Source organism: Oratosquilla oratoria, chromosome 22 (genome assembly GCF_046742065.1).
Source record: "Oratosquilla oratoria isolate Oo_2021 chromosome 22, ASM4674206v1, whole genome shotgun sequence".
Taxonomy (NCBI): Eukaryota; Metazoa; Arthropoda; class Malacostraca; order Stomatopoda; family Squillidae; genus Oratosquilla; species Oratosquilla oratoria.
In genome coordinates this window covers 58,971,580-58,985,471 of record NC_134798.1, presented here as the reverse complement: position 1 = coordinate 58,985,471, position 13,892 = coordinate 58,971,580, and the positions used below count along the sequence as shown (strand labels likewise).

The following is a 13,892-nucleotide window of genomic DNA, read 5'->3' as shown; positions in this document are numbered from 1 at the left end:
AGCCTATCAGTGTATGATTAATGAAAGTCAAAATGTAACTCGCGTAGATAATGTAAACATATGCCTATGCGGCCAATTTGATGTATCTTAGTGTAACCTTATACCATGAACCATATGCGTATAGTATATATAAACTTGCCCCCTTCCTACCTACAAAAAAAAAATCCTACGGACGCTCTATATGGTTTCGTCTTCAGAACTAAGAAAGGCGTGGACAAGACTGACAAAAAAAAAGTTCTTTTAATATAGGACGAAAGATGATAAAGAGGAGATGGAAACAAAGTCAAGAAGGCGGGATGAACGACAAACATCAAGAAATTAATTTTTCCGCATCGTGCATATTCATTAACTTGTGGAAGGCATCACATAAAACTACCCAGGCGGATGAATTAAATCAATTTGAAAGAAAAAAATCTGATAATTAAAGACACAGAGACGGGCGCCCCTGAGCATAGCTCCTATCTTTCATATTACAATTAAGTAAACGCAATTAGGCAAATACGCCTGGCTTAGCCTGTTCATTATATCTAGGCCCATTCATCAGGGTCTTTATTAAGGTCGCCTTCGCTACGGAATGACCTAATCAAGGTCAAGGAGGTTTCTCTCACTCTGCTTTGACCTCCCACCTCCTCCTCAAGGTCTTTAGGGCCTTATCCTGCTACACCCTGGCCCACTACCTCCTCCTAGGTCCCCCTTGGTCCACTCCGTCGCCCTCGAGGTCACTCAAGCTATACCTTGGGTCACTACCTCCCTCTCAAGGTCACCAAGGCCGACCTTTCTATACCCCATCCCCACTACCTCCCCATCGAGGCCTCTCCCTCCGAATACCTTATCCTTCTACGTCCTCCTGGAGGCCCAACAAGGTCACTCTTGCTCTACGGTGACCCACGAGCTACACCGCCTTCAGATCCCACGACTCACCTCCACCTCCAGCCTTGCGCTCCTTCTCCAACTTGGACGTCTTCTTCTCCGGTTCGTGTAGAGTGGTGGCGTGCGGATGGGTCGCGACCGGGTGGGCGTGGGGATGGGCGTGCGGGGGCGCGGACGCCGCCGCCACCACGCTCGTCATGTTACTCGTCGGGACCGACATGGATACCACGCCCCCGTTCCCACTCCCCCCGCCGCCTCCGCCTCCGCCACCTCCTCCTCCAGCCCCGCCGCCGGCCCCGGCGCCGCCTCCGCCGGCGGTGCTCCCGGAGGCGGAGGAGTGGGACGAGGAGGAGATGATGTGTTGGGAGGGTCCGTGCGAGGCGGAGGAGGTTCTCCTCTCGCCGGCGTCGAGGCCGAGCGGTGGGACATCGAAGGCCGGGGGCGCCAGACTCGGGTAGAAGACGGCCTTGTCCAGGTGGTCAGCGCTGCCCTTGTACTCGCTCCGCATGAACTCCGCCGCCGCCCTCTCCCGGAGGTACTCCCTGCAAAGCCAAAAGGGCTCGTCAGACGACACGGGCAGAGGTGTCACAGCCATACCGTACATATATACATGTATGCTAATAAGAACACGGGTACGTGTGTTCACTTATGCAAAGTAGACCACTTGGAAAAAAGAAACTAACGAAGCAGAGCGCTTTCGTATATTACATCTTCAGTGCAAAAAGTACTTTTTGAACTGAAGATGTAATATACGAAAGCGCTCTGCTTCGTTAGTTTCTTTTTCCAAGTGGTCTACCTTACAAACATACAGTCATGGGCACTATGTGTGTGTGGATGTGTGTGTGTGTGTGTGTATGTGTGTGTGTGTTTGTGTGTGTGTGTGTGTGTGTGTGTGTGTGTGTGTGTGTGTGTATGCATGTATTCAGTGGGCACCCCACGATACAACCAAGCATCTGTGGAGACCCCCCGTTAGGTTAAATTCCATACATGAAATGAAATATTATTAACCCTTGCAATCTGTAAAATGAAAATATATTAATTTGACTGGAACATAATTAACACGTTTTCTATTCAAATCGCTTTTACCAAAAAAAAAAAAAAATCATCATTAATTATTATTATTATTATTATCAAAATTCCCTCTAAACGTTTTTCCATGAGTTATCGGAACACTCCAAAATAAGTGAATAAATAAAGTAAAAATTTATAAAATAAATAAATAAACTCGAGTACATAACGCCATGAGTCGCTCAGCTATACTCCTAAGTTGCGTCACCTTTGCCTTCCGTGCAAGGAAAGCACCGGCGTGAGACGGGCGGACACCGCGAGTATCCCGCCGCGGTTCTCTGGGTGAACACGCGGATCCGCCCCCGTTTCACATCCGACATCTCCTGAAGGAGGGACCATGAACACCTCGAGAGGTCCTCTGGGAGTTCGTGAATCTCTCTTGAGGCTTCGGGTGATTTTCTTTTTAACCAAAAGCGGGCGTCCTCATTCAGACCCGAGAGAGAGAGAGAGAGAGAGAGAGAGAGAGAGAGAGAGAGAGAGAGAGAGAGAGCGCCAGACTGAAAGAGCCGGAAGTCTCGCCTCCCCATCTCCCTCTCTCTCTTTCTCTCTCTCTCTCTCTCTCTTCCAAAATAGAATTTACAGGGAATCTCACGGTAAACACTCTAAATGGCTTCCACCCAACGAAGCAGAACCTAGGTGGGGGAGGGGGGGGATTCCCCCAGTTCGTGTTCTCCCCATCTCCCCTTCCCCCTTCCCCCCGTGATTCAAAAATCCCCTTTTATTCGAATTTCAGATTTGTTATCCCTTCCCCGTTGTTTAGATTTCTCGTGTAAACATCGTCTGGATGCAACGCCTTCGTAAAGACGACAGGTTCGTTGTGGCCACGATGCACAGTCGGTTCCAAAAGTCTTTCATCAGTCTTACACTTTCCACTAAACAAATATTACAAATATTTTTCTTCTATTTTTACAAGTACTTTTCTCAATGAAACAAAATGTTACGTAAAGTAAATGTTATATGGAAACTTTAAAAAAAAATCAAACCGAAAACTCAGGGTTGGTTTTTAGAAGACTTTTGGACAAGACTGTGCTCCGTTACTCTAACAACACTCCTATCTTCAACTCCCAGCCCTTTTATATTCACTCAATTAATAATAATAATAAAAAATCCTTCCTCCTCCTCCTCCACTACCACCTCCTTCACCACCCCGACACTTCCTCCGTACTCCCAAATTGATCTTCTTTCTTTGTTCCAACTCCCACCTATCCCATATGTACTGTATACTCCTCTCTGGCCTTCTCCCCTATTCCCACTCCCTCTTCCTATTCCCGCTCAGATAGCGACATTCCTATCTCCCCTTACCCTCAGTTGCTTCCCAAATCCCAACCATTCATTTCTTTACCTAGCGTCCTTGCCAACTCCCTGTACCCTGTATGTGTATGTATGTGTTCACCTTGGTCTTTGGATCACGTGCTGGACTCATGATCGACAGCTATTTCCCTCCCGGAAGAGAGCTCAGAGCTTGTATGACCGATCTATGGGTAATGCTGTGACCTTACACGCACACACACACACCCAACTCCCCGCCCACGAGAGTTGGAGTAACGACTCGAGGCGCAGTGATACTGAAAATATTTCAGCCCTGGGCAGAATTCGAACCTGGACCGCCGTAGTGACAGTCTTGGACTCTACCAACCGCGCCACCGAGTCGCGCGCGCGTGTGTGTGTGTGTATTTGTGTGTGTGCGTGTGTGTATGCATGTATGTGTGTGTATACACACATACATACATGTATACACACATGGAGGGAAAGGAAAGGAGGGAGGGATGGTGAGAGGTAAGGAGAGGAGAGGAGAGTGAGGAATGGGGAGGAGGAGGAGAAGTTTGGGAAGGGGAATGCAAGGAAGGGAAGGGAAAGGAAGGGAAGCGAAAGGAAAGGGAACGAAAGTAGAGAAGGAAAGTGGCGGGGAAGGGGAGAGAGAGAAAGTTATGGGAAAGGAAAATGTGGGGAAGTGGGGAAGGGACGAGGAGGAGGAGGATGAAGGGGGAAGGGAGGAGGAAGGGACGAGGAAGAGGAGGAAGGGGGAAGGGAGGAGGATGAAGGGGAGAAGGGAATGGTGTCCGTGTGAAGGGCGTGAATAGTTAATGTGTTAAGTGAAGAAATTGCAAGCTACCGATAAGATGGCTGGCCCCTGCAAGATCATAAGCTATTGTTAATGTTGACAGTGACTGAGGACTGTTATCTGTCTTATCTGTCCCTTGGCGCCAATATTGGCCTCGCCTGGAGAGATATTGCTAAACAGGTTAGCGAAGTTTCTTTCCTCTTCTTTTTTTTTTTTTTTTTTTTTTTTTTTTTTTTTTTAGGTCAATGCATTCGACCCCTCCGTCTCGGGTGGTACTCTTTTCTTTCTACTCTTCCTGTCCCCAGGCGATTTTATTCGCCTCCCTTTGGCACCACACCGGGCCAACACTGCTCTACAAAAAATAATAAAAAATAAAATAAACAGATTGAGGAAACATTGACGTAGTCTGTAACACGGAGAGACAGTCGAGCGCCTTCACTCCTGCAGGAGAAATCTCCTTCTGCAGGAGAGCCTGGACCCATTCTCGAGGTTTACAAAGAAGGAGCATGCCGACAGGAGACCTTTTGGTCCATAACTAGGTCGGATGCAAAAAAAAAAGTAATAATGATAATAATAATAATAATAGTAATAATAATAATAATTATAATAAATAACATAAGTAAATAAATAGGTAAAGTTAAATAATAAACAAACACAACCCATTTCATTCCCTCTAGCCTCCTCATACCCCTCCCCCCCTCACAAATCCCCCCTCCCCTCCCCCCATCTCTTCCTAACCCATCTAAACCGGACAATTTCTCTTTGGGGGGATTAAGAGATCATAGGATTCCCCCCCACCTCCACTCCCCTCCCCTTCCCTCTCCCCCATCCTTAATGACCATTCCGTATGTGTGCTTGAACACCCCCCTACCTCCTTCTTCTTCCTCCCCTCCTCCTCCTCTTCCTCCCCCTCCTCATCTTCCTCCCTCCTCCTCCTCCTTAATCTTCAGTTGGTAAATCTTAAAGATGGTGAGGTATCATTATTATCATCAACTACTACTAAACATTACCACTCATTATCAATTATCATGACCATCACTGTGCTTAAACAACTATGAAATAATAATTATCAATCATCAATTATTATGACTTATTATATCATAATCAAGTAGTGTCAATATTATTGTGACCATCATCCTTGCAATCATCATCATCACCATCATACTTGCTATCATCATCATGAACATCATCATCATCGTCACTATCATCCTTGTTATCATCATCATCATCATTGTCACCATCATACTTGCCATCATCATCATGAACATCATCATCATCATCATTATTATCACCATCACCATCATCATCATTGTCACCATCATCTTTGTTATCATCGTCACCATCATCATCATCGTAACCATCATACTTGCTATCATCATCATCATCACTATCATCATCATCGTCACCATCATCCTTGTTATCATCATCATCATCACTATCATCATCATCTTCACACCTCCTTACCTTATTTCTTTACCTCCACTTTATGTAATAACCACCGTTATAATCAAGGGAAAAAGTAACTGTTATTGTGAAAGAGTCCTTACCAATATACAGGCAATATAGAACAGAAGCTAAACATAATTCAAAACAAAAACAAATGTAAACAACCTCACGGATAGAAGAGCTGGAGATATGTCAGTAAGGAAATACAATATGTACAAACATTTATAAATACACAATAACCCCCCCACCAACTTAACCCCCCCAACAAATGAATTCAAACCCCAAAACTTACCTTCCCCATTTTCTCCCCCCACCCCATCTCTCGGGTCACATCTCCATCACCCACCCCAATATCTCCCCCCATATATCCCAAGAATAACCCCCCCCCACACACACAGACACTTTGTCCCCCTTCTCCCATGGAAACCAACCCCCACTCGAGTCCATGAGGGAAGTTATACCCCCCTTCCCCCATACTCCTTTCCCCCCTCCCCCGTACCCCTACCACTTTCCCCTATCCCCCCAAAGAGAAGAACTTGACACCTATAAAGGAACACTCCCCCCACCCTCCAGAAGGAGAACTTGTTCTCCTGCTTACAATAACAGAAGAACACCAGAAGAACAAGAGAGGAAGCCCCAACCCTCACCCCCCGCCCCCAACAGAACATTTTCTCTGACTTACAATAACAGAAGAACACCAGGAGAACATGAGAGGAAGCCCCCACCCCCAACAGGAGAACTTGTTCTCCTACTTACAATAACAGAAGAACACCAAGAGAACATAGGAGACAGACCCCCGGCCCCAGCAGGAGAACTTTTTCTCTGACTTTCAATAACAGAAGAACACCAGGAGAACATGAGAGGAAGCCTTCACCCCTACCCCCAACATGAGAACTTGTTCTCCTACTTACAATAACATAAGGACACAAAGAGAACATGGGAGACAGACCCCCCCCCGGCCCCAGCAGGAGAACTTGTTCTCTGACTTACATTAACAGAAGAACACCAGGAGAACATGAGAGGAAGATTCTTGTCCCCTCCTACTTACAATAACAGAAGAACACCAGGAGAACATGAGAGGAAGACTCTTGTCCCCTCCTACTTACAATAACAGAAGAACACTAAGAGAACATGAGAGAGAACCCCCCCACCCCACGGCCCCATCAGGAGACCTCTCTCTCGTTCCTCTTACCTGGAGATCGTGGCTGAGCGGGAGATCGTGGCCGACCTGGAGAAGGCATCGTAGTCCGCGTAGGCCCTCCTGGCGGGGTACTCGACGGGGATCACCGTGATGTAGTTCTGCCCGGCGTCCGTCTGATGTCCCCCGAGCGCGACTTCGTCCTCCTCATACCCGTAGTCCGACATCTTGCCCAGCTGCATGGGCTGTGGGGAGTGTCGAGGAGGAGGAGGAGGAGGAGTGGGGTGAGACGTAGGACCCGTGTCATGTGTTGGAGGAAGAGGAGCAGGGAGAGGAGGAGTGACTGCGCGGTGGTGAAAGGGGGGAGGGGGTGCAGGGTGTAACTAGAAGGGGGGGAAGATGGGGGGCAAACCGGGAAACGACTGTCAGTCCTGCGGGGGGAGAATGGTGAGAGGGGGGAAAGGGGAGGGAAAAATGGGAGATAATACACAGGGGAACAATGGGGTGAAAATAAGCGGGAAGGAGATGAGAGACAAGGGGAAGGGGGGAGTAGTTTGGGGGGATGGGGGGAAGAGAAGAAATGGAACTACATCTAAGGGGGGTATGGGGGGAAAATGGTGAAGATGAGAAGATGGGGAGAAGGTCATGAGAGAGGTGGGGAAGGTTCGGGTCGAGGAAAAGAGAGCAAAGAAGAGGAGAAAGAGGAGGGGAAGGGAGAAGGAGACGGAGATGGAGAGGAAGGGGAAGAGAGAGGGAGGGAGAGGGAGAAGGGGAAAAGAGGGGAAGGGAGAGGGAGAAAGGGAAAGGAGGAGAGGGAGAAGGGGAAAGGAGGGAGAGGGAGAGGGAGAAGGGGAAAGGAGGGAGAGGGAGAAGGGGAAAAGAAGGGGAGGGAGAGGGAGAAGGGGAAAGGAGGGAGAGGGAGAGGGAGAAGGGGAAAGGAGGGGGAGAGAGAAGGGGAAGAGAGGGGGAGGGAGAGGGAGAAGGGGAAAGGAGGGAGAGGGAGAAGGGGAAAAGGAGGGAGAGAGAGAAGGGGAAAAGAGGGGAAGGGAGAGGGAGACAGGGAAAGGAGGGGGAGGGAGAGGGAGAAGGGGAAAAGAAGGGGAGGGAGAGGGAGAAAGGGAAAGGAGGGAGAGGGAGAAAGAGAAGGGAAAAGGAGGGAGAGAGAGAAGGGGAAGAGAGGGGGAGGGAGAGGGAGAAAGGGAAAGGAGGAGAGGGAGAGGGAGAAGGGGAAAAGGAGGGAGAGAGAGAAGGGGAAGAGAGGGGGAAGGAGAAGGGGAAAAGAGGGGAAGGGAGAGGGAGAAAGGGAAAGGAGGGAGAAAGGGGAAGGAGGGGGAGGGAGAGGGAGAGGGAGAAGGTGAAAAGAGGGGGAGAGAGAAGGTGAAGAGAGGGGGAGGGAGAGGGAGAAAGGGAAAGGAGGAGAGGGAGAGGGAGAAGGGGAAAAGGAGGGAGAGGGAGAAGGGGAAAAGAAGGGGAGGGAGAGGGAGAAAGGGAAAGGAGGGAGAGGGAGAAGGGGAAAGGAGGGAGAGGGAGAAGGGGAAGAGAGGGGGAAGGAGAGGGAGAAAGGGAAAGGAGGGGGAGGGAGAGGGAGAAGGGGAAAGGAGGGAGAAGGAGAAGGGGAAGAGAGGGGGAGGGAGAAGGGGAAGAGAGGGGGAGGGAGAAGGGGAAGAGAGAGGACGAGAGGAAGGGGAAGGGAGGGGGAGGGTGAAAGGAAGGGGAAGGGGGTAGGAAAGGGAGAAGGGGAAGGAAAGGAAAGGAAAGTGAAAGTGGAAGAATGAAAAGTGGAAACAAGACGAAGTGGAAGAAGAAGAAAAAGAAGAAGAAAGCGGAAAGAGAGAAAGGGAAGGTCGGAGAAGACCAAAGTGAATAAGAAGAAAAATAATGAAAAAGACGAAGAAGAAAATGAAGAAAGAGAAGAAGAAGAAGAAGAAGAGAGTACAAAAGGAAGAAGAAGAAGACGAGGAAGAGGAAAGAAAGGCAAATAAGAGGAAATACGAAAGAAAGAATTAGAAGAAGAGACAAGAGGGGAGGGGGAAGGGGGAGGGAAATAAGGGGAGAAGGGAGGGGAGGAAAAATTAGAAAAAAGAGGGGAACGGAAATGGCCGAAGACGATAAAAACAGACGAAAAACAACGAAGAAGAAAAAGAAAAAAAAAACGGAGAGGACAATGTGAAGGGAAGAAGAAAAAGAGGACGGGAAGAATGGGGAGAGGAGAAAGGAGGAAGAGAAAAATCAGAGAGGGGGGAGGGGAGGAGATGTAACGATAGATAAGAGAGGAGGAGGAGGAGGAGGGGAAGTATGGGAGATAAGGTTAGGGCGAAAAGGAGCTGGGATATAGACACAATGGACCGGGGAGGGCTGGGACATAAAGACCACAAGGGAAGAACGGAGACAAAACCCAAAATAAAAAAATAATAAAAAAACGAATAAATGACAAAAAGAAGAAGGAAAATAAAAATGAGGGGGAGGTCACCCTACCCCAAACTATAAAAAGGTTAAAAAAAAAGGGAAGAATAAAGGCAGAAAGAATAAATAAATAAAAGAAATTCGAGTTTGGAAGAAAGACCGAATTGAGACGCAAAGGCTTGGCTGGCGTCGGTGGAAACAGGGAGGAGGAGGAAGAGAGGGAGGAGGAGGAAGAGAGGGAGGAGAAGGAGGAGGAAGAGAGGGAGGAGAAGGAGGAAGAAGAGAGGGAGGAGGAAGAGAGGGAGGGGGAGGAGGAGGAAGAGAGGGAGGAGGAGGAAGAGAGGGAAGAGAAGGAGGAAGAAGAAGAGAGGGAGGAGGAAGATGAAGAGAGGGGGGGAGGAGGAGGAAGAGAGGGAGGAGGAGGAAGAGAGAGAGGAGGAGGAAGAGAGGGAAGAGAAGGAGGAAGAAAAGGGGGAGGTGAAGGAAGAAGGATAAGAAGAAGAGAGAGAGGGGAGGAGGAGGAAGAAGAAGAGCAGGAGGGGAGGGGAGGAAGAAGAAGAGCAGGAGGGGAGGGGAGGAAGAAGAAGAGCAGGAGGGGAGGGGAGGAAGAAGAAGGGGAGGTGAAGGAAGAAGGATAAGAAGAAGAGAGGGAGGGGGAGGAGGAAGAAGAGAGGGAGGCGAAGAAGAAGAGAGGGAGGAGAAGGAAGATGAAGAGAGGGAAAAGGAAGAAGAAAAAGAGAGGGAGGTGAAAGAGGAAGGATAAGAAGAAGAGAGGAAGGAGAAGGAAGAAGAGAAGGAGGCGAGGGAGGAAGGATAAGAAGAAGAGAGGGAGGAGAAGGAAGAAGAAAAAGAGAGGGAGGTGAAAGAGGAGGGATAAGAAGAAGAGAGGAAGGAGGAGAGAGATGAATAAGAGAGGGAGGTGGAAAAGAGAAACAGGAGGAAGAGAGGGAGGAGAAGAAGAAGAAAGTAGAAAAAGAGAGGGAGAAGAAGGAGGGGAAGAGTGGGAGGGAAAGGAGAAAGAAGAAGAGAGGGAGGAGGAGGATGTGGAGGAGAGAAGGAAAAGGGAAAGAGGGGCGAGAAGGAGAAAGAAGAGAAAGAGAGAGAGGAGGAGGAAGAGGAGAAAACGTAGGAAAGATGCAATAAAAAGAAAAGAAACGAAAAGAGAGAGGGCGGGGATGAGTAAGCAGAGGAGGAGGAGGAGGAAGAAGAGGAGACACAGAGGAAGGATCGAACGCGAAGAGGAAATGAGAAGCGAGAAGAAGGAGGAGGAAGAGGAAATGCAGACTGATAAAAAGAAGAGAGACTAATGTGGAAGGAATGGAGGAGGAGGAGGAGGAGGAGGAGGAAACGAGAAAATAATAGAAGACGAGAGGAAACACAGATGACAAACGCAGAAGGAGGAAGAGAGGAAGAAGAAAGAAGACGAGGAGGAGGAGGAGAGGGGGAAAGAAGGGGAGAGGGAGAAAGAAGAAGATGAAAATGAGGAGGAAGAAGAGAGGGAGGGAAGGAGGAGTAAGAAGGAAGGAGAGGAGGAGGAGAGGGAGAAAGAAGGAGAGAGGAAGAAAGAAGAAGACGAGGAGAATGAGGAGGAAGAAGAGAGGGAGGGAAGGAGGAGTAAGAAGGAAGAAGAGGAGGAGGAGGAGGGAGAGAAGGGGAGAGGAGGCAAGAAGAGGAGAGGGATAAAGAAGAAGCAGAGGAGAATGAGGAGAAAGACGAGGAGGAAGAGGAGAGGGAGGGAAGGAGGAAGAGAAGGAAGAAGGAAAAAGAAAGAATAGGGAAGAAGGGAGAGGGGAAGAGGCGGAGGAGGAGGACAAAGAGGTGGAGGAGAATGAGGGGAAAGGTGAGATGGAGGAAGAGGAGGAGGAAGAATGAACGAAGGAGGAGGAGGAGGAGGAAGAAAATGATAAATGGAAGGAAATGAGATAGAGAAGGAGGATGAGGAAGAGATTAAAAAAGAATAAGAACAGAGAGAGAGAGAGAGAGAGAGAAGCCTAAATTAAGAAGAGGAAGAGAGTGAAAGATGAGGATGCTAGAGAAGAAAGAGATATGATAGAACAGAAAAGAGTAGAGAGAGAGAAAGAGAGGAGACAGTAATAGAGGAATGATTCATTAGGGAGCTAGGAAGTAAAAAAAGAAGAAATAAATGGATTGATAAAAAGAGAGAGAGAGATAAAGGGTGATAGACGAGAGGGAGAGGGAAATGAGAAATAAACAAAACAAAAGAGGAGAAGAAGGATGAGGCGAAGGAGGGAGAGGGGAAGAGGAGGAAAGGAGAGGAAGAGGTTGTGTCTGCGCCAGAGAGAGATATAGAGAGACGAGAGAGAGAGAGAGAGCGAGCAAAGGGGGGGACATGTGAGGTGTAGGGACGAAGAAAGGAAAAGAAAAAGAGAAAAAGAGAGAGAGAAATAAGAACGCGCGAGGCGGCAGCAAGCGCACAATGACGAAACAGGAAGTGGAGAGAGGAGCGATAAAGAAGAGACATAAAACAAAGACAAACAGAAGAAGAAAAGAGAGAGAGACGGCCTCAGTGTATGGCGTAAAAAAAAGAGAGAGAGAGAGAGAGGGAGAGAGAGCGTACTTCCCCATGTTGTATTCTGGTTGCCGTCAGACTATTTTATTAACAAAACCTATCCGTCTCCAACCAGAATAAACTATGTGACGTTCACCCCTTCCCGCTGCCTCTGTGCCGCCAGGCGATTTTATTCATTGTGAAGGGAAACCAGCCTCTCTCTCTCTCTCTTTTTTTTTTTTTTTTGTACGCCAGCAGGGACGAAGAAGGGGAGAAATGAGAAACAAACAATAAACAAAGAGAAAGAAAGAGAGAGAGAGAGGGTCAGGACGTAAGAAGCGACGATGAGGAGACGAGAAAGCGGAGAGGGAATGAAGAAGGGAAAAAATGAAAAATAAAAAAAAAAGAATAAAGAAGATGGAAGATTAAAAAAGGGAGAGAGGAGAGAGAAGAGAGGAGAGAGAGACAGACAAAGGCGAGGGCAGCACGAGGAAATATGAAAAAAAAAAAAATGGCGGCAAATTGAGATTCCTCAACATTTCTATTTTGTTTTATCTTTTATTATTATGATTCATAGGGAGGCAGGGCCGTTACCAAGTCAAAGGCAGGAGGAGGAGGAAGAGGAGGAGGAGGAGGAGGAGGGGAGAAAGAAAGCGAAGAAGTGGGAAGGGATGGAGGGTGGGAGGAAGGTAAGAGGAGGAGGAGTAGGAGGAGGAGGGAGACAGTGATAGAAAGAGGAGGAAGGTAAGAGGAGGAGGAGTAGGAGGAGGAGGGAGACAGTGAGGAAGTGAGGGAGGGAGGTGGGGAGAAGAGATGGAAGGAGGAAGGAAGGAAGGAAGGCAAAAGGAAGAGGAGGAGATAGGGAGGAAACTGAGATGAAGAGGAGGAGGAGATAGAAAGAGAGAGGGAAGGGATTCGGGGGGGGTTCCTCCTGGTTAGCGCCAAAAGATTCCATTCAGCTGAGGGTCCCCTATGGACCGCCCCCCCCCCCCACGCCGCCTTGTCGCCGAGAGGTCCCGCCCCCCTCCCTTGGGGCTGAATAAAATCGCCAGGCGCTCACCAGAACAAAATATAAAAACGCCATAAAGGGGGAACCTCGGAGGGGGTGGTTGGGAGTGGGAGAGGGGGAGGGGAGGCCCAAGGTGGAGGGAACGGGAGTGAGTGAGAGGAGGAGGATGCGAAGGTCGAGGGAGAGGAAAGTGGATGAAAAAGTGAAAAAGAGAGAGAAAAAAGAGGAAGAGAAGTGAGAAGGAAGAGGAAGAGGAAGGGATGGGAGAGGAAGAAGAGAGGGAGGTAATCCAAGAGGAGACAGTAAGAGAGAGGAGGTGGAGGAGGGGTGAGGAGGTAATAGAGATTGAGGAAATGGCTACAGTCTCAACATAAAGTCTAGTCACTTCTCCGGGAAAAAAGCGTAACAACATATATATATATATATATATATATATATATATATATATATACATATATATATATATATACAGTATATGTATATATATATACATATACATATATAAATATTATACATATATATATATATATACATATATATATATATATACATATATATATATATATGTATACATATGTATAATATATATATATATATATATGTATACATATGTATAATATATATATATATATAATATATATATATATATGTATTATATATATATATAATATATATATATATATATATATGTATACACCTTTTACTGTTTGAAGATATACGAAAATATCACAACTAGAATCTATTTATAAATATTTTTATTTATTTATTTTTATCTGGAGGTGTGACATGACATTTGGAGCGACTGTACACACACACACAGGAAGAATAAGCGAGGACACCAATGAGGAATTCATAGGAAGCTCCTACTTCTACGTAGAGGCGAGACAGAGAGAGAGAGAGAGAGAGAGAGAGAGAGAGAGAGAGAGAGAGAGAGAGAGAAGATGGTAACAAGGACGAAGAGACAGCCAAAGCAGTAATAGTGATGATGATGATAACTAATGTGAAGATAAAATTATAACGATACTGATAATGGTGGTGATAATGACGATAACAATGATAATGATAACAATGAAAATAATCAAATTAAAGTACTCACAATAATAGCAAAAAAGAAAAATAATGTTTATATGAATGGCAGTAACATCACAATAACCATAATGATAATAATAATAATAATAATGATAATAAATTCTAATGATGATAGTCATGTTGACAGAAGGATGATTGAGCCTCGTGAGAGCAAGATGAGCATAAAGAAAAAAAAAAAAAAAAAAAAAAAAAAAAAAAAAAAAAAGTGCCAAGCAAGATGGCGTCACTCCACATGACGTCACTTGGCGACAACTCGGCAGCGGCACGGCGACCCCCATGGGAGAGAGTGAGACTCCAG

At 47.0% G+C, this 13,892-nt stretch overlaps 1 protein-coding gene across 3 annotated transcripts in view; it reads right to left on the bottom strand.

Annotated features, from left to right (window-relative positions):
• LOC143037628 (FERM domain-containing protein 8-like) overlaps positions 1 to 13,892 on the bottom strand; it is a 113,789-nt gene that overhangs the window by 14,895 nt on the left and 85,002 nt on the right. For all 3 annotated transcript variants that reach the window (XM_076206155.1, XM_076206153.1, XM_076206154.1), the window contains exons 2-3: positions 6,639 to 6,829; positions 922 to 1,412 (exon numbers count right to left, since the gene is read on the bottom strand). In XM_076206155.1, the coding sequence (XP_076062270.1) occupies positions 922 to 1,412; positions 6,639 to 6,829 (682 nt within the window). The remainder of the gene's footprint in view (positions 1 to 921; positions 1,413 to 6,638; positions 6,830 to 13,892) is intronic.